The 26,385-nt window shown below is 40.3% G+C and overlaps 1 protein-coding gene across 3 annotated transcripts in view; it reads right to left on the reverse strand.

Moving 5' to 3' along the window:
* Mctp2 (multiple C2 and transmembrane domain containing 2) overlaps positions 1–26,385 on the reverse strand; it is a 223,919-nt gene that overhangs the window by 42,927 nt on the left and 154,607 nt on the right. For all 3 annotated transcript variants that reach the window (XM_075952326.1, XM_075952327.1, XM_075952328.1), the window contains 2 exons: positions 3,052–3,174; positions 686–724 (listed from right to left, as the gene is read on the reverse strand). In XM_075952326.1, coding sequence (XP_075808441.1) covers positions 686–724; positions 3,052–3,174 — 162 coding nt within the window. The remainder of the gene's footprint in view (positions 1–685; positions 725–3,051; positions 3,175–26,385) is intronic.

Here is a 26,385-nt window from a genome sequence, read left to right on the forward strand (position 1 = left end):
CTGGAAGTCCGTTAAGCTCAAAGCCTCTCAGTTGGTACTTCCCTTTTTCCCCCCATTTTGCTCCAGAAGGTTTGTCTAAAAGTGTAATGACAACAAAAGCAGCAGATTTGAGAGATTCTCCCTGGAGAAGGGAAAGGACAGCTGTACCCAGACATATAGCAGAGAACGCTGCCAGCAACAGCTGGAGAAGTGACAGGCTCCGAAGTGGGTGACCACCCCACAGCGCAGACGTGAACCTAAAGGAGCAACCATTTCCCTTGATTTGCTCTTGACTTTTCGGGCTCCCTTTCATCAGCAGAGAGAAGGGACCAGCTTGGCTTGCATCCTGACTCTTAGAAAAATTCACTTATTTGCTTATGGTTTTTTCCCCTCGTTCTATTTCCTTTTTTAAAAATCTTGGAAAAGACTCAATACCACACGATCCATCAAAACAACAAACACATATTATTAAAAAAAATAATCATTCTGAGATATGATAGGTAGTGTTCACTACTACAATGTATATTAGAGGAAAAACAGATATTGTAGTCATTCTATTTTAAGTAAGCAAAAGGTTGATTTCTTTCTAAACCATAGTGTTTCTATAACATTACATAATGCCAAAAGTCAAAACAGACACAACCTGGAGACACATCGTGGCCACCATGGGTTGCTTCTAAGGGTCTGCCATTGGCACAGCACTCACCTTCTCCTCCTCCTCTTCCTCCTCTACGTCCGTGCTCTCCTGAAAAGAAACCCCATAGCTCGTTAGTTAATTAAGGAAACATCCACTGGGATCGCCCAATGCAAATGAGACGCACGCTTTTAACTTTTCTTACAGAGCTGGAACATCGACATGTTTTAAAACTCATTAGATCCTCTTGTAACATTCACACTTCTGAAGTTCAGAGACACCGTGGCAAGGTTATAAACAATATGCAGAGTCTACCTGGAGCCACTAGGTAGAAATAAACCTACTGCGCAAGCGCCCTTTGACAGTGCCCAGCTTCAAAGCTACAGAGCCAATTTATCCTTTCTGCAAACAGATTTGTTCTTGTCTGGCAAACACCTTAAGCACTATGTTAAGGCGGACTACTAAACTCATCATTGTAAGGATCACTCCTTTCTCTTTGCTGCCATTACCGAAACATTCGGCAATAGAAAATGCACTAGTCTGAATAGTGTCAGCATGAAGAAGGCTACAGGAACAGAGAAAGAGAAGAAAACCGCAGGCTCCCATACTGACTAACAGTTGCATGACTAGAGGAGGTGCTGGACGGCACCTGTGTTGCTACGGGGTTCGTTCAGCACCATTAGAAGTGCTGTCTATTTAATAGGAACATTTTATATCATATAATTGCAGGGTATAAAAGTAAACAGTCACATATGATAGCACATGCTTTACTCCCAGCCTTCGGGAGACAGAGGCAGAGGGATCTTTTGAGTTTAAGGCTGGGTTGACTAGGTTGTCCATATCCAGTGTTCAGGGCTATACAGTGAAACCTAATCCGAACAAACAAGGAGAAGAGGAGGGGAGGGGAGGAGAGAGGAGAGGAGGAGAAGGGAGGGGAAGAGAGGGGAAGGGAGGAGAGGAGGGGAGAGGAGAGGAGAGAAGAGAAGAGAAGAGAAGAGAAGAGAAGAGAAGAGAAGAGAAGAGAAGAGAAGAGAAGAGAAAATTACCATTAGTTGCTACAACCAGAAGGGCGCAGGAGCAGGGGAAGAACATTCAGCATCAGAAAACCATTTTTTCAAAGCAATATCTTTCAACATGAAGACTTCTTTCTACATAACCACATGAAGGTCAGACTTCCTATTTAGTTCCATTCCAGCAACTTAAAGCAATGTTCTGCATTATGACTGATACAAGAAGTTGTTTGGGGGTGACCAGAGAGCTCTACTCTATACCTCCAGATTTCTGAGCAGTCACCAATGTAACCTCCCTCAGGCTGGTTCTTCCTCACGTCTGTTCATCCTCATGACCGTCAGCCGTTGGTCTGTCTGACACTCTCTGTGTAGGGGTTAACTTATTCATCCCTCATAAAAACCGATAGATACATTGGAATGCAGCGAGGGACAGGTTAGCAGGGGTAAACAAAGTTCTCTTGTACTTTTTTTTGACTATCTAGTAGTGGTAAAATAGAAGAACCAACTAACAAAAAATGGATTTATGTGTATTTCTACCTTTCCTCCATGCTAAATGAAACCAGGAAAGCCTTTCAATATCTATTTTTTTCAAATATTAGCTTTAAAATGAGAATATAAAACCACGTGGCAATGGTTTGCATTTGAATCATGAAGAAATCATGCCTAGATGCCGGTTCTAGAAAGAAATTTACTGGGCAATGAAATTTTAGAGCTTTTGATTTTAAAAGCTGTTTCTTAGATCAGAAATATCAATATTTATTCCTAAAGCTAGTTACTAAAGACATGTACCTGTTCACCTAGAACAGATGAAAAATACCCTCTGGGCTGGGAGGTTGATAAGTGCCGGGAGGACAGGGAAGCAGTGGGCACCAAGGAATTTCCTTCAGAAGTGACCATGTGTCCATCCACATAAAGAGACTTCGAGGGCCAATGGAAGAAATCACAGCATTTGGGAATAGATGATGGGAGTTATTCCCACCCACTTGCTGAGTACCCTGGAAGTTGGTAATCCCTGCATAAACTTCAAAAGGACCAATGGCCTAACCCAGCTGTCCAGAGAGTGCTACAGTATGCTGGAGAGGCCCAAGGAACCACCATAGATTTTTCTTCTAGTGTTTAGAATGTAATTCCCAGGATCTCTATGAAAAACCAGATAGATGTACAGATTTCTAGGGAGGAAATGACAACGGAGATCTAGAGAGCTCCTCTCATATTGAGAACATCAGCTGAGATGTGGGACTATGAGTCCCCAGAAAAAGGAAGATTCCAGAACATCTGAGAAAAAATACCTGTTCTGGAAACTGTACTTGTATCTCATTCTTCATGCCTCAAACAGTAGATTGGAGCATGACTTAGTCATGGGACAGGTCTTGCTGCTATCTTAGTCCTCAGCATGGAGTTGGAAGAACTCAGGGAATCTTTGCTTACCTGGCTGTCCTGTGTGCTGCTAGCCTTCCCTTTCATGGGTCTGAGGAAGTTGTACAGAAAGATCAGCAACAATGCCAGAGGGATCATGTAGAGTTCAAAATTCCAGACAGTAACCAAAAACACCTGCCGGGAAAATAAACGAGATTCCATGAATCTTAGATCAGAGGATGGGAATTTTACGTTGTTGATTCACTGACAGAGTGAGAGTAAATTTAGGGATTGCTCAAAAAGGGTGAAAGTGCAAATGGGTGCAGCCACCGTGGAAACCAGTGCAGCAGTTCTGAAAATACCTAGAAACCGATCAACTATATGCCCAAGCCATACTATTACTGGCATTTACGCAAAGGGTTGTATTTCCTGTTACAGAGACACATACTCAGCCATGCTCATAGCTGGTCTACTATTCACAGTAGATGACCCATGAAAATAACCTAGATGTTGCTTAACTGGTGAATAGATAATGAAAATGTGCTGCCTATACACAATGGAATTAATTCAGCCGTAAAGATAAATGGAGTTATGAAATGTGCAGGTGAATAAACGGAATTGGGAAATACACTAAGTGACATAGCTGGACATAGAAGGTCAAAGATGCTACATGTGCTCACATGAATCTTCCTGCCGGCTCTTTAGATTTGCGTGTTTAACCTGGAGTATCGGGGAACTGGAAAGGGACCGCTGGTTGAGAGTGTTGGGGAGATCATAGGGAAGAGTGGCTATTAGAACACAAGAGATATTAATAGGAAAGAGAGCATAGTCAGGAGGAAGGAGAGGAATGATAAGGAGGGGGGAGAGAATCCAGCTGAGGAGAGGATAACTAAAACTGAGGATAACTGAAAAATGATACCTACTGTTTGAAACACTCTAGATGATTGATAGACAGACAGACAGACAGATATATATATATATATATATGATAGATATATGAAGAGATGATAGATGGATAGATAGAGAATAGATAGATACATGATAGATAAATAGATGATAGATAGATGATAGAGAGATAGAGAGATAGAGAGATAGAGAGATAGATAGATAGATAGATAGATAGATAGATAGATAGATGATAGATATGATACATACATACATACATACATACATACATACATACATACATACATACATAGAAAGAAATAAAAGTGAAGTTTCCTTATACAGGGGATAATGTTCTTCTTAGAAACCATAGGTCACCAAAAAATATAAAGCCCTTTGCCAGGTGTGGGATACTTCTCCCCAGCTGTTGGTGAGGGAATATCTACAGATAGTAAAATGATACAGTGTGTTGTCACTGCTCCTGGCTGCTAACCAGAACTTAATGGGAAAAGTCTATTGCTGAAGATACAACTTCATGGGACAGGGACATGGAAAGGGACATGGAGAAGTAAATGTGGTATTGACCAGGAAGTGTTATCCATGATGGCTGGATTTCATAATATTGGAAGGCACTATGCAGGCTGCTCGGGTACTATAGCCACCAATCAACACGTGTATCAAGCTGTTAACCCTTTGAGCTACAAAAATGACCAGGCTAACAAAATATGCTTATCATACAATAGTGTCACAAATATTGGAGGAGCAACCAGCTATATTCTGACATGTTTTAAGACCCTCTCCACAGGAAGAAATACTTGTTTAGGAATACAGATCTAAACAAGAGCACATTATTGGAGAGAACATAGGCTCTAGGGATAGCCTATTGCTATTACTCTAGTAAACTGGTGAGTTTCAAACTGTCCATTCTAGATTCATACTTCAGCCATAAATTAGCGTAGCTCTCAGATACCATCAGAGACACTTACTCATTTGGGTTGACATTGGTTAGTGCAGAAACTAACAACTTGTCAAAGTGCAGAGAACAGGGGCCAGTGGGTTATTAAGTCACAAATGGATCATCTCTATCACAGATCTTTACCCCAAAGCTCAGGGACCACCTCAGAAGAGGTGTCAAGGCAGACTGTAAGAGTCACAGTTTATGGAGACTGGAACGAAACAGTGTCTTCTGGATATGGCAGGGTTGCTTCATGGATGACCTCACAAAGGCCCTAGCTGAAGATAATCAATCAATGGTTTCTGGGGAAGAAAACTCAGTTTTCTTAAAGGGTGTGGCCTCTGGTCCCTGGTAGGTTGGGTACACTCCAGTCCATGGACCCACACTTTAGAGTCCATGGAGCACATAGTGAACTCAGTTTTTCTTTTTAAGTCCACAAAGTTGAGATGGGGGAGTAGATCTCAGAGGAGTTATAGTGAGGATCAAAATAAATGTATGAAATCCTCAAAGAAGTAAAAATATAATGTTAAGAGGGATTAAATTTAGAAACAGTTCCCAAAAGGTATAGATGTGGGCACATATGCATACACAATGAACTCTTAGAGACTATGACAGAATAAAAAGAATATAGGCAGAATTAGCAGGTCATGTTCTGCAAAGTGAGAACAGTGTCATATTTCATAACATCACTTTCCTGACAGCCCTGTTTAATATTGTTGCTTCTGAATTTTTATGTGTCAAAAATTGGAGAGCAGGCTAAAAGATTCTAAGGTCACAGGCCAAATACTGCCATCAGTGAAAATAATTTGAACTAGGGAGAACGGTTGTCAATATTTCAAACTACAGGTATTTTACATACATGTATGTTTCTAAAATCCCTTGAAGAACCCTCAAATGAGAAAGCTATGAAATTTTAGGGCTCTTAGAAAATAATTAGATATAACTTCTGATGTAATACAAGATATGCATCACCTGGACCAATCAGTCTCAGCCTTGGAGACATGTATCCTTTGCTGTGGATGGACGAGCGAGAGTTTCAGGCCCTAAGCTGCAGAAGTAGGTGAGAAACACAGGCAAGTGACAGGGTGCTACCTCCAAGGACACAAAGCGTGAGAGCACAGGAATGCCCTCTTGGAGAAATTACTCCAAAACATAAGGCACACTGTCACACATAGATTATGAGATGAGTCACATGATCTGTATGTATCAGCTTCTAGTGTGCAGAAAAAATTCAAGTAAGACTATGTCATCATAAATATAAAAAACTTCCTAACTGAAAGCAATAATGTTTAAACACTGAAGACACTTTTTACCTAAAATTTTAAAACTTTACAAATATTATATATCACATAATTCTTTCAGTTTTGGTTACTCTGAATCCTAAATGATTTTTTTTTCAAAATCTGGTTATAATTACATGCAAAATCTCTAACTTGAATATATTCATTTTAAAAATTAGCAACCTTGTGGAAGTTTTTCTTGTTGATTCAAATAGTATTTTGTTTAATTAATCTGGGATTTCTAAAATATATTCACATGTGTTGGGGGCTGCAGCCCCCTGGTCCCTTGACTTTCTTTGCCTGCCTCAGACCATTTGCCTGCTGGAGTGAATTGAGCAAAACAACTTGTTTACCTGTGCCTGCAGCTGCTCTGAGCACAAGACCCTGATAGCAGGGGATTGGGTTCTGGTGAGGTAAGGCCTACAGCTGAAAGATCCCGAGAACTGGGGCATCGCTATCAGTTAAGGATCCCTATATAAGCTTCCCTGGCGCACAATAAACTTGGCATTGTTGTATCAAAGATGACCCATGTTCCTGTGTCTCTGTGTGCATAAATTTTAAGTCCCCAGCTTAGTTTCCGGCTAACGTACTGTCCCGTAGTGCAGGCACTACACACATGAGCTATGTATAAGAAATTTGTTCTGTTTCTTCCTTCCTTGTGTTTGTAACTTGGTTTTTTTTTTTGCTTAATTTCATTGCTCCTACATAAAGAGATATTATTAGAAGAGATATTATTGCCAAATTCCAAACTGTAATGAAAATTGTCCTGTTTTTTTTTTCATTCCTCTACCATTAAGCAAGGTGTTTGCTTTTAGCTTCCACTGTATAAATAATATCATATTAGGAATATGCACAAATCTATTTAGTTTTAATATGGGGAATTTCATCGAGGTACTCCCCTCATTACTGCTCACATCTCTCAGATGTTCTAAAAGCACCCCTTTGCGTCTGCTTCAAATTTAATGGAACATTTTTAAACAATAAGATTTCCATCCATTCTAATAAGGGTTTATTTCAGGGGTGTTATTTAGTAAATCAGTAATGGATGGTGGCTTTTGGGTTGTTTACTTTTCATTTTTGGCATCTTCTGGAGAAGAATTTTACCTTTCTCATTTTAACACCTTCATAGGATATATTTAACCTAAACAAGAGTTTTGAAAAAAATCTATTCCTTTGGGGAAACGCCTTCACTGAAGCCTGACTGTCTCTTAATATATGTTGTTGTACTGAATTCGTAAAGACAAAAGAAGCTTTACATTGATTCCAATGACATAGTGCTTGATTTTTGTGTCGTTGTCAGATTTTGGAATTGGGCTATTGTGACATCACATAAGCATTCTTCAACACCTTATGACACATGTTATAGTTTAATATAACTAGATATTTTAAGATGACAAATGACACACAGAACCCTTCAAGTGTTAAGATTTTTTTCTGTCATTTTTATGTGCCTTAACTATTTCTCCTTTTCAAATCCAAGATACTTCAGGTAGTTGTTCCCTCTGCTAACACTCCTCTCTGCTGTATTCTTCTCCTCCCCAAAGCAATGGTAAGTCTTTCTCAACAGAGGACCCTTTGGGTGATCATTAGAAACTACAGACATTATTGATATGTGTAAAGATACATATTTAGAGAGAATGGCCCAGGGGAAGCATAAAAACAAGAATGACTGCTGAGGATAACGTGGAATGGAGCTTGAACAATTGAAGAATGTATGTATCTATTGGTTGATCAATTGGAAGCACGGGTTTGGGATTGAAGTAGACACTAGTATGTGGTTTAGAATTCAAGATAAAAGCAATGGTTGTAGACATAATTTTGTGTATTATCAGTCTCCAGATAGCATCCAACAGCTTCAAATGGGATAACCTTGCAAGGAAACAAACATACAGAAAAAGGACCTGAAAGTGAGCCCTGAGAAGGTTCAAAGGTAGAGTTTCAAAAGACAGGGAAGATAATCACATATATCAATGTAAACATACAACACCTTACATAAAAATAAAGTATAAATTTATGTAGCAAAATAATCTGGACCATAAGTAGAACATAGCAAAAACCTGTGAGTTGAGATGTATATGATTTGGTGTAAAAAAATCTAGGTTTGGGTCTATTACTTGCAATATTGGTTTTGTCTTATTCTGTTTCCCTGGAAAACAAATAGTTTTACACTGATGTGAAAGAATAAAATCATGACTTTAGCAAAAATATTTCTATAGATAAAGCAGAAATCAAAAAATCTATACTACGTCTAATGATGTATCTCTGATGTATGGTATGGTAATCTATAAAAGAACAATACAGAAGAATACCCGTATTGGTCTTTTATAGAAACACATAGGAAGTTGTTGATAACCATTTATAAGCAGACCATGATTTTTTCCCAAGGAAGCACGTGTAGAAAGAGGCTTGGATCCCAGTTCATGGTACTATGAGGAGGTGAAAAAACACTCAGAAGTCAGGGCCTTACAGAGGAAGGTACATCACTGGGGTATGTCTTCAGAGGTTATATTGAGACCATGGCTCCTGTGTGTCTCTCTTTTTGTTTCTTAGAAACCACAGATGAATCATTCTCCTCCATACATTCCCACTGCTGAAGAATACAGCAGAGAGGAGTGTTAGCAGAGGGAACAACTACCTGAAGTATCTTGGATTTGAAAAGGAGCGAGTCAGCATAGACGGATACCTCTGAATTTGTGAAACGACTCAATAAATTGTATGAGTAATGAATAAAAAGGATGTCAAAATGTGATGCATTTATACAATGATTCATTATCTTCTGTCATTTATAAAAATGTGAAATTGTAAAATCCCCAGGTCAGATGTGAAAATAGTCATTTAAAGTGAGAGAATCTAGATCCAGATAGATAAATACCTTCTTTATACTCATCTGTGGATGCTATCATTGACTCTTTGGATATATGTATTTAAATTGGCATGATCATACGAGTCAGGAAATGAGAAAGGAGCCATGTTTTCGAGGGAGATAAGATGGAAGGCATGTGGCATGAAGGGGAAATGGGGAAACAATGGAGCTACAAAACCCAAGTGTGTCTGGGGAACAAGGAGGGTCAAGTAGGGATTATGGGGAGGGATAAACAACACTAAACACTTCTGAAAAAATCCACATCATAGGCTGTCAAATAAAAGGTCTAATGATAGGAACAAGTTATGTGTCTTGTAGTTTTGGGTCAGCGGGATCATGCAGACCACAACCAAACATGACAAGATATTGCCCTTAGTTTTGGTTACCCTCTAGAACTTGATGTTAAGACCCTATTGCTGAAGATGTCTTATAATAGATTTATAGAACATGGAAAGAGTGAGTTTGTACTGGGTTGGACGCTTAATACCCTACTGACTAGTTATCACATTGTAGGAAAGATTGTTCATTTTACTGAGGGGGAAGTGTTATTAATGGTCTTACCCATCACTGAACTCTGTGAGCTAAAATAATGATCAGCTTGGAAAGATATGTGCACTAGTGTAATAGTGGCACCAATGTTATGAAAGTAACCAACCACTTTCTAAGTTATATTTAAGCACCTATCCAAAGATCGAACTCATGTCTGGCACCATTAAAGGGATCAAGAATTTGTGTCTAGTTGAGTCAAAGAAAGAACCTAATATTTTTTTGTAAGTGAACATGCGTTGAACTGATTCCTTATGATTTATTTTTTACAACCATAAATTATGGTATCTCTCAACTCTGATCAGAGAGGCAGCTTCCCATTTCTAGTAGATAGCTATTAATATGGAGGCCCACTACTGGTCAACATGCAAAAGATGTGGAGTCTTCAGCCTAGGCTGGAACACCTAAATCATATCCTTTTCTACCAAGGCTTGGGGACTCATTAAGAAAAAGGGGCAGGAAGGTTTAAAGAGCCATACCTACTGGAAAACCATTTTCTGACCACGACAGTATAGTTATACATATAAACTTACAGGAGTTGTGTGAGCATGCAGAAGACCTGTACAAGCTCAAGCCAGACAAGGTCCCATAGGAAGGGGAGGGGGGCATGAGGTCCCACCACTAACCAAGGCTGCTAGGTGCTGGAAGGAGAGTCAAATGCTTTTTAAGGATCCAATCTGGGAGTCTTCCAACTATGACTGACAACACTAAGTGGACTCAGTGTGTTCAAAAATACAATACATAAAATTGGAATCCAATTATTTTGTAGGGATAGTGGAGAAACTGTAGGGGAGTGACTGTGAGATAAATTTAATTACAACACATTATATGCATTTATGAAATTCTCCAATAAAACTACCAGTTGGCTAACATTAATGTAAAGGTCAGAACAATAAAACTTTAAAGAAGTCAAGAGCTAAGGCAGGACTCCTTAAATATTTATACAAAGTGTAAAGTACAGTGGGTAAGAAACTTGACATGGTAGGTGCTGCTTAATCAAAGAATGACATACACAATGAGCCTGCAAAAGGTAGACAGAGCCTTAAGAAAATATTTGCTTTGCAAAGGACTTATACCTAAATTATATAGTTTGTACAATGCTACAAATCACTGTAAAAGGGTGGCACCGGGGAAAATACATAACAGAATAACAAAGTATGAGGAGCCCAAACTTCTTCAAACATAAAAAAGTCATTAGTGAGAAAAATGTATTTTCATTATGAGAAAAATGAAATTTTGACCAAATTTGAATACTTCTTACACACCAGTTGATGAAATTAAGAAGTCAGATGAGACAGATGTTTGTAAGATTAAGAAAGATAAATTCAATTGGATGTGGATGATCAATGACTTGGAACATAATTGGCACTAGCTAATCAAACAATCTATGTGTATATGATACTCCCGAAGTCCTGTATTCTAAAACAGTCCATATAAACTTTAAAAAAATATGAATACCTGGAAATCTATCAAAATAAGACATGGGTCCAACTCCCAGAGTTCTGACTCTACAAGTTTTATGAGAAGTATTAAGAAGTTTTTAAAAAGATCCTGAATATTGCTGTACAGTCTCTACACTGGGACCATAATCTCAACTCTTCAACATGTCTACCAAATGACATGTATATGAATATTTATTTTAAAATCTTAATAATAGCCAAAAGGAAAGTAAAACAAAATCTACAATCTAGAATCAACCCAAAGTCTAATGAGAAAAGAAGAAAATAACTCAGAAAATTACAGAACAATATGGCCATCAAAAGTAATGCTGATTGGATTGCTTCTCAAGTCGCAGAAGAAGACATCAAATCTCACATCACTTCCTCTATCAGACCTTCCAAAATTAGGCAATGTTGAATAAAGTAGAGAGGAATGGCCTTTAGTGGCAAAACCACAATCAAGTGGAAGGAATGTCACTCATTGCTGAGAACTCTTCTATGAATGGAGAAGGAATAGGAATTCCATCACATTAATTACATGAAGTTAAACCCTGGCATTATTTCCCCAATTTACCTGACACATGGAAGCCTTCTCTTTTCCTGTAGTAATACATCAACCCATGAAGCCCTGGCCATTTTACAACCACTTCAGAACTAAAACTCACTGGCATGGTTATGAACCAAAACATCCACGTTGATCAAACAGGTAAAATGGATGAATAGTATGGGAATCCCAGGTGAGGGACTCTGGGAGTGGATAACTTAAAACACCACTCCTCTCAAAGGGCCCATTTTGAGCACTATCTAATTATTTATGTAAATTTAAGTCTGTCATTGTCCAGCCCTCCAAGCAGTTAAGAAATGATGAGACAGATGACTTCTTGATACACAGAACTGGAATGGATCTTCAGGTCACTAAACCAAATGAATTTACTTCATCTTAATGGGTCCCATACTCTATGATTTTTTTTCTCACAGTCCATGAGTCAGTAGTACAGTGATGGGAAATAGTGAGAGGTGACCAAGAAGAAATACAAGAGAGGCCCTGTGTGTCACTGGGACAGTTGAGCATCGTGAGGATGGCATTCTTTCCTTGCCTACTGTATGAAGAGCTCACTGAAACTACCCAGCACACGCCACAACTGGAAAAAGAGGAATCAATCTCATACTGGAGTTAATAATATCAGAATCCCAATCCACAAATGTACCAATACACGGTACATTTGTGATTATATATGGTATCACTAAGAAAAAGCAGGGGTCATTGAAACTCTTTACAAAATATTTTTTGTATGTTTTCGTGAGACTTAAATATATTTCACAACGAGAAGTTGTATTTTTAAATGTCCGTGACATAAACCCATACATTTAAATATAACTAACTGCTTCAATCATTCTGTAATAGTCAATTGGTTCCTCTCCATGGACGCATAGTCAGCCACAGTGGACCAAATGTAACCCGAACCATTTCCCAGCTTCTGAGTCTGGACCCAGATTATTTAATGTTTCTATTTCCTAAATGATTCCTAATGCTTTTCCCCAGATCTCTTTCACAAGAGGACCAACATCATCAAGCAAGTCTTACTGCTCAGCATGCTCTCCTGCTCACAGCCTTTTACATCTTCCCACCCTGTAGAGTTTTAGACTAAGTATGGAGAATTCTTAGTTTGCTAGTCAAGGCCCATTAAATCAAATAATGGCCTAAACTTGCAGTTTTCTGTACTTACCCTCTCTGTGTATCCTTCCCTAGCCTCTAAATTCCAAGATATAAATCTGTGCAACTCAAAAGTAACCTCCTCTGTTTCTCTTCCCAGTGTTTTTATTTAAATTATCCCCAGGGACATTCATTTTCCCTTTTCACCACTTGTTCTACATGGAACACACCATGCTTTTCTACCAGAGAAGAAGCACATAGACTTTTATTGTATCATGGTTACTTTTGTACATATGCATTTTTAACTTCAGAATTATCTGTTCTTTGGATTAAGAGATCATAAATGACTTTTGTCTGTGTATCATAGTAAACAAAAGATGGAATTAGCCCGTCACAGATACACAAACACTGGTTGAATTGAATTGGGAGATCAAAATATAAACACTGCAAAATAAAGATCTAGGCAAGTTTTACTTGTGGTCACTCATCTGTAGTAGGGCCATGGTACATGGGTGTGAAAAGAGCACAGTGGTCTGGAGGAAATCTGCACCACAAGCTGAACTGTGGGCTTTTACTACCATGACACCAGGAGCAGGGCTTGAAATCATCTGTGGAGTGCATGGACTCCCAATGCCACGCCAACGTGACTCAATGAGCGGTATGTTGGTGCCTTGGAAAGTGGGCATATGTGACATCTGAGGATGGCTAGGTCCAAAGGGAACTCCATTTCCCCAAATACCAAAAGGTATTTCAAATATATATGAATGAGTTCAACCTGGACTATAAAAGGAAAGACTTTTGGAGGTTAGACAAAAGCCAGCATCCCTCAGGAATCTGTGAAGCTAGTCTCTTCCTCCCCCACCCACTAAAAGAAGTCATTTCCTCTTATCACTTGAAGAAGGGACAAATGGCTGCCTATGGTGGTGTCTATGAGCATACCAAAGTATATACTGGCCTCCAGGTTCCTCAGTATCACAAGTACCAGTTGTACATTTCAAAGTCCATACTAGCTATCCTAGCCCTTCTCATCTCCTCCCCTACCTTAGAGTCCCTCCAGGTCACTGGGCTTCCCTCATCACCACCACAGCTACTCCTTCTTGGTGTGGGAGATCCTTCTGTCTCTGTGTTGCTTTTATTGGCTAAGGAATAAAGAACTGCTTTGAGCCTATGGCAGGGAAGAACAGAACTAGGCGGGAAAAGCTAGGCTGTATGCTGAGAAGAAGGGCAGAGTTAGGAAGATACAATGGAGCTGCCACTGGAGATAGACATGGTGAAACTTTGCTGGTAAGCCATTACCATATGGCGATACACAGATTAATAGAAATGGGTTAAATTACGATGCAAGAGTTAGCCAATAAGAAGCTAGAGCTAATGGGCCAAACAGTGATTTAATTAATACAGTTTCTATGTGGTTATTTTGGTTCTGGGTGGCCGGGATGAACAAGGGGCTCTCTCCCCGAACACCTTCTCCTTATGTTCCTGCTACTCCTGTTTGGCTCTATCCCCCTCCCCCACCTCGTTCCTGCTTCTCTCATGACCAGGTTCAGTCTGCTGGCCGTGTTCTATCTCCTTCCTCTCCTCTGGACTCTTTAGATGCCTTTGGATGTCTTTCTCTTATATCTATAATAAAAGCCTTCCCCTTAAGCATACCATGGAGTGGCCATATTATCACATTATACAGCTTGTTTCCATTCCAATCTGGGTTCTGCAGAGCTACTCAACCTGGAACTCACTATATAAACTAGTTATAGCCTCCACTTCGCAGTGGTATTTCTGTCTCTTCCTCCCTGTGGAGATGCAATATTCTGACAATATCTCTTACATCCTAAGAGGCTGCAATTTGAGCTGGATCTCACAGCCAAAGTTAATAATACACCTTGGAGTCACTTAAGCTAAAGACTGCTATCCTTGTGTTTACTTAGCCTGTTTAACCTGCCTTTAAGAGAACGCTGTAGCAATCAACCTTACTTCTCTTGGATTTCCATGCGATCAACTTTGATAACCTAAGCTAATGTGTAGCTGCAATCTTAAATTAGGCATCTCCCAGGCCCCTAGCCCAGAAAATGCATGTGTATCATTTCTTGAAAGTTTCAAATACAGAGGCTGAAATCAACTTCATGAAACAAACCAGAAAAAATGAAAGCAACAATTTTTGATAATGGTTGACAAACATTGATGTTCGTTATCTGGGTCAGCTGCGATCATTTGGAGTCAATGACTTAAGCCCTTGTAAAATTGTTAAGTATTTCAGTAAAGTATCCCATTTCTTCTCCATACAGATAGAAGGGGATAGACAGAGATACAGATGCCGGTACAGATGCAGACTCATTCAACAGAGGGAGGGCAGAAGCCACGGGGAGCATGAAGTAAAGAGTTCAAATCCGCACTTGCTCTTAGTTAACTGACTCCTAGGGGAAGTGCTTTGATTTTTTCCCTTCATGCAACAGCAGAGCTTTTCTTACTGGAGACTCAGAGTTAATCACTCATGCATATAATCTACACATTTCCCAAGTCCTAGATTACAGGAATATGCCACCGATATGCTCATTTCTCATTCAGTAATCTCCCCATGTTCTTTCTGGGAAAATAGCCTCACTTTGATGTCTGTGATGTCTGCATGATGTTTATGGCCCTTGTGTGCTGTACAGTTCTTGATGCTTCCAGTTTCACTCATGGCCCCAAACAATCTCCACATCACACATAAAGGACAGGCCACTAAACTGAAGGAAAGACATGTATCTAGTGTGCAGTAACTGCTGGCTTTCCCCTGCAATATTCATAATTTCAAGTTTACAATCAGACAATCAATTTCTCATTATGAATTTTTGTCAAAGTCAGTAATTGAGCAGTTGAAAGCCTAATTTCGAGAAATACATTTTTTTCACTGTCATCAGCAAGTTTCCTATTCTCATTCAAGAAAGGGACGGAAACTTCTTACATCTCTATGTATTCTTTTAAGAAGCTGGGTATCCGAAGAGGTCAAAACCCAAGAGTTCCCCTGTGTGAACTGGTGAGGGTCTCACTCCTTTCAGAAGCACTGTTTTAGACGGCTTGGTATCCTCATAGGAGGGGATGAAAGAGGCCCACTCTAATCATAGTGCAGCTGGACAAAGCTCGTTGGGAAAGGGCTCTCTGTCCAAAGTCAGAGACCAGCACGCTGTCACTATGACTAAAGTTGAACCATGACTAGTCATTGGTTCTTCAGGTTCCCAGAATGATCAGAAGAAAGACAAGGTATGGGCAGGTCCGATATCAACTAGGTAAAGCTGATGATTAGCAGGAGTGGGGCACTAGAGCCCAGGGGTTCCCTCGGCTGAGCTACCCTATCTGCAGCTTAGTTTCTGGGACTGAAAGCAGCGGGACCATAGGGCATCTGCACCAAACCTGCTTAAGATACATTGAGTCTGCTGAAGTACAAGGGCCTCTCGCAGAGTGAGCAGTGAGTGGTGTGTTGTGTAGCAAAGTAGAATTCCTTTAGCAATTCCACCACGCATGTCTTGGAGTACCTCTCTGAGTATTATTTTTACTTAATTAGAAAGGAAAATTGTGCTTGCATCAGAGCCTCCCATACCTGACACTGAACAACATATGTGTTGCCCAGATTTGGGATTGGCCTTTCTCAGATAGGCACATTCAAGAGGTTTTAAACTATGCATCAGCAGGAGCTCAGGAAATCCCCTCCTAAAGTAAGGATTCCTTTGTAAATCAGGAAACCATCCAAAAGGCCTCACAGCACAGTTCCCATACCCCTGTCTATATTCAACCCAGAAATCTTTTCCTCACCAACAAGAAAGTTCAAGTCTAGTCAAAACAGAATAAGCACACATTCCACTATGACCTAGCAGGCGGAAAATCTGTCGCATCATGTAAAAAAAGAAATGGGCCTTTGCCTAGATGAAGAGAGACCACGAGGATCCTATTTAAACATCTTCTGAATTCTATCGAATGTGTTTGTTATACCAAAGGACAAAAATACTACTCTTTAAAAAATTTTTATTGAATCCTTGTGGATTTCACATCATGCATCCCAATCCCACTCATTTCCCCATGCCCTCACTTAAACTCTCTGCCCTTGCAGCCTCCCGCCCACCAAAAAAAAACCAAACTTTAAAAATAAAACCAAATAATAAAACAAAACAAAAATAAACAAACAAGCAAAAAATAAATTAAATAACAACAGCAAAAAAATAAGACTAGGAGGTAACCCACCCCAATCCCCACCTCATCTCTAAACTGCTAGAGTGTGAGAAGGGGCCTGACCTGCAGAATTAAAGCTGCAGGATCCCCAGTACACAAGCAACAATACAATATCCAAGAGGAATCCCAGTGAGGACCCAGAATGGAGGTGTAGCAGAAGCCAGAGGCCTCAAACCAGACCATTAACTCCTTACAGTGAACACTCACAAGTAAAGCTGGATGGACTAAAAGGTGTACTGTGTGACTCACTGGGCCACACAATAGCATCCACGCTGAGATTTTTTTTTTAATATTACATTTAATAGCAAGAGTAGAAAATAAAGTCCCTTTTTTGCAACTAGCTTAGAAACAGAACCCTTTGAAAGGATCAGGAAATGCAACTATTTCCAGCGTATCTTTAAAAGCCGAGAGGCAGATATCCAGGTAACACCAAAGCCAGGAGACTGCTTAACAGAGCTACTCTCTGTACAGCCTCAAATTAGGAGTGGCACTGAGACCAGGGACTGTCTAAACCATTGCCACCTGTTTGCCCTCAAAAATCAATTAAAGTCACATTTTCATAGCCGCCACATTCTAACGGATAAAATGCAGACAGCTCCATCCTCCCGTTCCCTGAGTTACTCCCAGCGAACGAACATGCCAGAAACCTGCATTTTTAGTCTCACCTTACCTCCCTGTTCATAGCTGTATGAACTCACAGCAGTAATAGCAACCCCGGGAGCTGGGGGTGGGGCTGTGGTGGGACTGGGCAGGAGAGAGCCAGATGAGAGGGGAGCCAGAGGAGGGGAGGAATGCCAGCTCCCCTCCGCTGCATATCAAAAAATCTACCTCTTCTGAGTGAACTACATCGTTTCTTCAAAGGGTCTTTTTGCTTCTCCTTTTCTTTTCTTCCCCCCACCTTCAAAACAGAGTTCGGCGCTGGATTCTCCGAGCAATAGAGGAGCTCCAACTTTGGAAGTTGAAAGCAAGGGCAGAAAAGCCATCACAAGTGTTTGAGTAATTAAACGAATATGCATAATGAACCATATGCCCAAAGGGCCTGTTCTTCATGTGGGCCAGATTTTTGTTTGAATTTTTAATTTTTATATACAGATGAAACATTCAGTGCAATCTACCCACAGTAAGAGATAACACACACAGAAAGAAAATGTGTGAGAAGAAGTCCACCACGTCGAAGCAGCAAAGGCCGGAGAGCCTCGAGAAGCGCCCTCTGAAGAGTTTGACTCAAATGTGTTTTTTTCCTCCCTCCAGCAATTGCTCCTGTCATCTGCTTAGCGTCTTCAAGACACACACGCAATGCACACACTGACAGCTTTATTCGGGATGAGTACACTACCGTGTTGTCAACGGAGACGTGTGAAAATCCCAAGGGGAAAGCAAAGATTTCTTTTTTTAAAAAAAAATTCCTTCCCCACCCATCACTCAGTAGCATCGTGAATCCCAGGGAATCCTCCCAGGTCTCATTCGCACGTGACATAAATATTATACTGTGGGCTTCAGGCCATATTCGCAAGCCGTATGCATAGCTGGGGCTGCTCTAAGAGGGATCCGCACCTCTCTGTGATGCAACGGTGCCCAGTGAGGAGAGAACCTCTCGGTGATGCAACAGTGCCCGGTGAGGAGAGAACATCCAGGGTGGTATCGAGACCTGCCCTCCCCACTCCTACAGCCACACAGATTACAGACATGGCACACAGATACCAATGCTCCCTAAACGGCCTTGTGAAAGAATCAGTCAAGCCTTCATTTTAGGTTTTTGGTGTCATTTAGGAATGATCACATTGCTTCATGGGCTCCCAGGTATACACGATTCCATAAACATACCCCAAAGTTGGTAGAAGTGGGCTTGCATGCTAAGTGAAATTTGCAGTGTCGTTCTGGACAGAGCTAGCAGCTGCTATTTGTGGAACGGTCTTGTTACCATTTTAGAATCTGTCTGGCTGTGTGCGTTCTTGTGTGTGCATGCATGCCTACACATGTGAGTGTGTGTTTCAGATACCAGTATTAGGGAGGTGTGTATTTGTGTACGTGTGTGGTTCGGTGATGGAGGAAATCCAGAGACATTAACGCTCACACTTCCCCCCATGCTTGTTTAACTAATCTACTGATCGGACCCCAATACAAACTGCCGGGTAGCATTTCAGCACAGAGAAGAGATGGTGAAAACACACTGGGCCAGAAATCAGTGCAGAGCTTTGGATCTGTGTGAAGGCCCCATGGGGCACAGTGGCGCTCTCCTCACAAGGTAAACTCCATGGGATTTAAAGAGCAAGTAGGAACTATGCTGTAAGCATCATCTCTGGTTCCCTTCCTCCCTCATTAGAGACGTGGGCCGTCCAACCTGGTGGGGGATCGAGTGGTCTAGGTGGGAAGACAGATACACTTCAACTGCAGCAGAAGACAAAAAAAACTGCCAGGGAGCACCACCTCTTCTGACTGCTTAAATCCTTTAAGGATGTGCGTGAGCAATTAGAGAGGGTGTGTAATCTTTGCAGAGTGCATTAACATTGCCGACCTCCCAGACAATAGATCAGACCTCAGACACATAATGCTTCCCTAAGGCTTTTTAGCCAGTGTATTTGATCTCTTAGTCACTAGGGCCCCTGATACTAAAGGTATCATCCACCTCCAAAGCATTATTCTTGGGCAACTGTGACCACTGCAGAGGGTGGACTTCAATCAAGCAGAGAGCTGGATTGTCCCTACAATCCTCAGCAAAATACCACACCCTCCCCATTTTTTTCCCCAAGCTACAAGGCTGGTTCTGTAAAAGTAAATGAGTTATATGAATATGCATAGGTCATTTGATGGTCACAAGACAGGGATGGGATTACCCCCCCCAAAAAAACACACCATGCTTTTGCCCTTAAAATTAGCTTCATAATAGATCTGTTGAAGGAAACCTCGCGAGAGTTATAGACAGCACAGTTACATGCAAAACACGGGGGCGGGGATCACATACAGTCCTTATCCTAGTACTTTAAAATCAACTTCTATCCTGAAGGCTTCTGGGCAAGACAACTGGTCAAGCAGTAACCTATTTCCCGATGAAGGCATCCTCGCTGCCTGCTAATCTCACAGAGGAAGTTTGGCTTTCACCATTTATTATAAACATTTTCAAGAATTGCTTACCACGACATATTTTTAATGGATTAGATTCTGGTCAGCTGCTAACAGAGCAGAGAACTGAATATTCTTCATACGGAGGCTGCAAAATAGGTTTTCAGGGGGTCGGACTTGCCTTCCCCTAGTCTCCCTCATGAGTAATTGAAAGAGCAATTGAAACAGAATATAAGAAATCTGGTTACTTCTCTCTCTCTCTCTCTCTCTCTCTCTCTCTCTCTCTCTCTCTCTCTCTCTCTCTCTCTCCCTCTCTCTCTCTCTCCTTTTCTCCCCCTTTTCTATTATAAGACGATCTGGATTTAAGGGACCAGTAGACCAGACCTTATTGTGTTTTGAGCTTTATCATAAGATTTAGCAGACAGTTCTGAAGAAAGACGACAGAAATGCAGATATTTTCCCCAGGATCATCACAGTTGTCCGCTGATGACACTCAACTTCTAAAGCCTAAAGCATTAAACCAAACTAATTACATTTCCTTAGAATCGTGTCAGTTCCCTCAGAAAATGTGCGCTGCAAGGATTTTGTTTTGTTTTATTTTTTAAATGAGGCTGCAAAAAAAAAAATAGGAGAGCCGAAATTAGCTTTATGCTCAAGCAAATTGCGCTAGAGTAGTGTCTTCACGCTGAAAACTAAAACATTGCAGATGAATATGTGCCTTTGCAAAATCTGCAATTGAAAAACTTCTGAACCTTAACCTGCTTGAGAGAAAGAAATCTTGACTTTTTAAGTCATTAACTTTGCCTTGAGAGTTCCTAATGCCCCAAAAGAAGCAATGAGAGAAACTGAAATGTTCTTATATCTGCTATACATTTTCTAATTGAGGACAATTGTTTGTGCTGTAATTTTCACAGGAGATAATATCTTTTAAGAAATCTATAATTCTGAGAACATTGAAATTAACCTTAATTGGCCAAGTTGGAAAATACCCCTTATAGCAACTGAGTTTAGTATTACATTTAAATATGTGTCTTTGTATACACACAGAGAGAGAGACAGAGAGATTGTTTAAACAAGCAATAATGTGTAACTTTACCTAAAAGTTATGTAAAAATAAAATTCAATACAAATAGGCAAGGCATGTTATTGACAGAAAATCTGGACCACTCTGACAGTGATCTAGATTCTACCCCTTCTGCATGGTCATAATCAGGCTACATAACGTGAGAGAAAATGACTGCAAAAACGGAGCAGAAAATTACACAACATGGAAATTAAATTTTTTAAATGGATGTAATAATTTCTGTTTACAGATTATTGTATCAAATTAAAAATAAATTGCTGGAATTAAAATCCCCACGTAGTCAACAGAAAAGTACCTTGGGACTTTCCTCATCTGTGGGCTTCTGCCGCCACCTGCAGGATTTGAAATAACGCAGACAGGCAGCAAGCGGCTTGCCCGTTCTTTTTTATGTCCTTTCCTCTTTTTTCTTTCCTTTTTTTTTTCTGTTTCCTCCAACTTGTCTTTGTGTGTGTGTGAAGGGGAAGGTATGTCTGTGTGTCGGGGGGTAAGTGGCCGTACATAAATATTATTCTTTGGTAGCAGTTACATTTTTTGAAAATTTAAAAATCACAATAAAAGGCAAAAGTAAGAATACCCGAAGAGAGTCCTCCATTTAAGGAGGGATCCAGCAGCTACATTCAAACACAGCATGCTTTTTGTTCCTATAACGCAAACTAAATGGGGGTGGCAGAGACAGCACATAGAATTTCCTTCTGAAAAAGGACTGTATTCATTTTTCAGGAAAACAGTTCATTTTTGGGAATAATTTACAAACTTTCTGAATGGTCTACCTAGATCCATCCAGAACAGGGGCAATATTACTATTAGCAAACACTCAGTATGCTGCTGGTTTGAAAATGGAAGGCATATTTTAAAATATGTTTCAGAAACGATGATTGTAGACCAATGAGTGAAGAACAGGTTTTTTTTTCTTTTTCTTTTTCTTCTCTTCTCTTCTCTTCTCTTCTCTTCTCTTCTCTTCTCTTCTCTTCTCTTCTCTTCTCTCTCTCTCTCTCTCTCTCTCTCTCTCTCTCTCTCTCTTTCTTTCTTTCTTTTGGCAGAAGTCAAAACTCAGCACTTTGCAAACACACAGACCTCAGACTATTACAATCATTGTCATCATCTACATCATCCCCATCTCTATCCTCACTGCATCCTGATGGAGGTGATCCATGCGCCCTAACAGAAGGGTCAACCAAACCCACATGAGTTGTGATTCAGATCTAGGTCCTTGGGAGCATTATCTTTCCAACAACTCCACTGACTTATAAACTAGTTTCCAATAGGAGGCCTTGAGGGGAAAATGTCGAAGAAACAACAGATTCCGTGGCTGCTGTGTAGATGCAATTCATACTCGGGAACTAAAACCATAATAGCTAAGTGAATGCCAATAAAAGTCACACCTTGTAAAAATGGTGGAGGGCTGAGATGGCCTGGGGGGTTGGGAGGTGGGCTCTTATGCTGTCTCTGGGAAGTCTAAGGAAGGCCTTGTTTCTGCTCCTCTGATGGAATACAAACATTTCTCCAACTTTAACATTCTGTGGCTCCATCTTCTCCAGATGCAAATGGCAGCCCTGGCTGTCTCACTCAGTATTGGTTTTGCCAAGAAGTGTACGCTATGTCTTCCTTTTCTTTTTCCCTCCTTCTTAGACAAGAAGGAAGCCTCCCTGACAATTGGCAGAAACTTTAAGGAGACTGTGTAGAAATAGACAATTCATTCCAAAGGGACAAGGGAAAAAATTATAGATCGTGGGGGTTTGAAAATCCCGGGGAAACTAAAATAGTTCATAAGCCCTGCTCAAAAGGGCTTTGCATTGAATATGATTGTGGCTTTTCTCATATCCTTATGTGGCTTTTGACATAAGTAAGATGTAAGATATGGGCTATTAGGCCAATGAACAACTCATACAAATAAAAACAAATAATACACACATACACACACATACATACTCACACAACTATCTGTTATTTTAAAGAGCTAATGACATAACCTCAAGATCCAGGGAGAGGCAACAAAACATGCTTTTCAAAAGCATAAATCAAATGGCAGTAGTGCAATCCGGCAGTAAACCCTAACCAGACCACAAAGCAGGTTGCTCTCCATAAACATCAGATCAGGCAGCTCGAATGATTACTGGGCTCTCTTGTAACTGTCACCTGTGGTGGGTCTAATTACAGGCTACCCAGGCAAGAACGCCCACATCACACAGCAATAAAAGGCCTTCCGTTAGCAGCGCCCGGGCAGACAATGAGAGCACACGCCACCTGATGCGGAGCCCCAAAAGATCAGCCAGAGAGACTAATAAAAATGACAGCTTAGAAACAAATAACAAAGCTCAGACTGCAACAAAAAGGCAATATCAAATTAGCCAGAAATATAAGCGCGGAGCGTGGTTCTTCAACAGGTCAAAGCCTATGCAGGGGGGAAATGGCTGTGGCTGATTCCACATGGGCCCTTCCCTCTCTCTATTTCTATTTATTCTTTTCCATTTTTGTATCACTCCAAATGTTTGCACATCCAGGTGTCATGTTACAGAACAGATGGAGAGGAGAAAAAGCACTCTGCTCTTAAAAAAATAATAATAATAAAATAAATGCTCCAAGATTCAACGACCAGAGGTTCCCGTTGGAGATCTCACCCAGCCCTCCTGTTGCTGGCTGCCTTTTGGCCATTTTTCCTGCTAATTAGCACTCCCCTGGACAGGCAGGGTGAGAAAAATGCATAGGAGACAAGACGACAATAGAGTTGTCAGATAGTCTCGGGTTTTCCCGCACAAGAGAAGCTACTGGGTAGTGCAACAGAGGAGGGACGGGAATAAAAGGAACAGATGGTTTCCAGTGATCCTGGCATTTTTCCAGGAAGCAATGTTTATATGCCTACTGTGTACCCCGCACACTTATCAACAGTAAGAATCTAAGGCTAGACTTGTGCCATTCGATGCATGGTATACCAGATCATAATAATCCATAGACTCTGTATGATTCTGTATAGTTCCTCAATACAGCACACAAGCAGAGAGTGTGTGTCCTCCTTTTGATGTGAGGAACTTGAGGGAGGCAAGTGTGAAGACAGCTCTCAAAGCCTTGAGGGTGAAGGTCCATGCTTTGGGGTTTGGAGGTCACTGGCACATTAATGAGTCCCTGGAACTAGTTGGCTCTTGAACATTCCTTACAGCATATAACATGGACCTTGGCATTTTTACCTCACAAAATCCACTTCACAACGCCATACTCTTAATAAGACTTTTGTTAAAACAACATCAGTCCCCATTAGTACTTGCAGCTCCTGCCAGTACTTGTCGCTTATGTCATAAAAAATGTTCCATGCTTACTATTAAAATTGGTTTTCAAACAGATTTTTTTCATCAAATATTTTTAGATTCAAGGCATTATCTTTTGTTTTCAATTATGAGAAAAGAAGGTGAAAGAACACAGGCAAAGAGGTAAATTGTGATGTTTCAGATTGTCAGCCTGAATTTAGAATCTCCTTAGTGCTATGGGTCTCAGAACATACCTCGGGAGGGTTATATTAATTGCATTGATTGAAATGGGAAGAACCACCTACTGTGGGTAGCATCTTTCTCTTGGTGGGATGCTGATCCAAATAAAAAAGAGAAAGTGAACTGAGCACAGGAATTCACTGCTGACTCTTTCTTGACTGTGGATATGACGTGACCAATTGCTTTAAGCTCCTGGCGCCTTGACTCCTGTATCAGGATGACCTGTACCCTTGAACGATGCGTTAATATGAACTCTTTCTTCCATCTGCTGCTTATGTCAAAGAGTATTCAATCACATCAGTAGGAATGGGAGGTAAGAAACACAGGGATGAGGAGCAGTAAGAAGCAGGGAGGTAAGAGAGGAAAGAGTACATGGGGTGAGACATATGAGACACAGGAAGAAAAAGAAAAACAGGGGAGGAAATTTGATAGACCAACAGCTATGTAGTATGAGAAGTTCATTTTTGCCTCTCCATATGTAACTATCATAAACACGCTGTACCACCAGCAGCAATGGGAAGGAAGTATAATAGAAAGGGGAATGGCAGTAAAGAAAGAAGCCAACCATTTGCTACACAAAAGAGTCACACGGCTGTCAGAATCCTATCTTTATCTAAAACTTAAGGTTCTAACATGAGAACCACATTCAAGCTCACAATAGGGTCCTCCTGGAGATTAGGCTGAAGTAAGTTGAGCTCATTGGAATCCGAAAGATGCAAGGCTTCTAGGATAAAGCTCAGAGAATGATGTGTGTGTGTGTGTGTGTGTGTGTGTGTGTGTGTGTGTGTACAAGACACACCTCTTGTCCTTGTACATATATCTGATGCTGTGTTCAAGTGCAAAGAGAAAAAACAGTTGCCCAAAGTTCAGCCCAAGAGGACGATGGGAACAGTTAACAGTAATGGCAGAGTTCTGATGTCGAGGCTAGCATAAAAACCACAGAGACAAAGCTTATCATTCCTTGGCTTTCTAGCATGGCTACGTGGGCTTGGCAGTATATATTGCTCTAGAATTAGGATAATAAAGACCTGGTGCGTTATAAGTCAAATTCAGAATCCTCTAAGCTACCAAGTGACTCAGTCTGTATGCCCTACGATTCTGTCTGCCAGCACAATTCAATTATAAGTTGGAAAACATAAACATGAAAATATGCTAAAATAGTTAATAGTGTCCTTTTACATCTTCCTTAGATAATTTTTTAAATGCAATTACTATAATTTTATTAAATGGCATAATTAGTTAATGCCTGAGAAGTTGTCAATATAAGGTACAATTATGTTGTAAAAATTATAATCATGATGTGCAATGATGAATAGTTCTTCTTTTAAAAAGTGTCAGAGAAGAAAATCTTTAAAATGTTTTTGGAAGCATGGGTAGTGTCTTCCATGCTAAAAAGATGAGCAATCATTATATCAGTATTAAAATAAATGATATATCAAGAACTGTAACTTTTATATGCATATTGTGTGCATGTATATGCATGTACTGTTAAGATGTCTTAAGAAATTCTCCCCTTCATATAAAATGGTTCAAACCTTGTGTTTACTTTCATTTCCTCTTATAAAAATATTGTTCATCTTTAAACTCCAACTGCACAGGCAATGACCACATGACATGAACAGTGGTGGCCACCAGTAGCTATGGAGACAGCCACCAAAAGAATGATAAAATATAGGTACAGCTGATTACGAATAAGCTAGTGATTGAGCTTAGAAAAAAAAAAGCTAAGCATTTTAGATCCCATGAACCAATATCCAAATCATCCAAAAACCACTTGCATGGCACCATTTAAGAAGTTCAGAAAAAAAAAATTAGAATGACCATGGAGACACATTTTTGGGTATTTCTGTGAAGTGAAGTTGCACATTGAGTTCACTGAGTTGAGAAGAGTCACCTGGACCATTGGTGTCAGTACTTGACTGCTAGTGGGCAGTAAGGAGTCCTTGTTTGAACAAAAGAGAAGT

The sequence above is a fragment of the Microtus pennsylvanicus genome, chromosome 18 (genome assembly GCF_037038515.1).
Source record: "Microtus pennsylvanicus isolate mMicPen1 chromosome 18, mMicPen1.hap1, whole genome shotgun sequence".
Classification (NCBI taxonomy): domain Eukaryota; kingdom Metazoa; phylum Chordata; class Mammalia; order Rodentia; family Cricetidae; genus Microtus; species Microtus pennsylvanicus.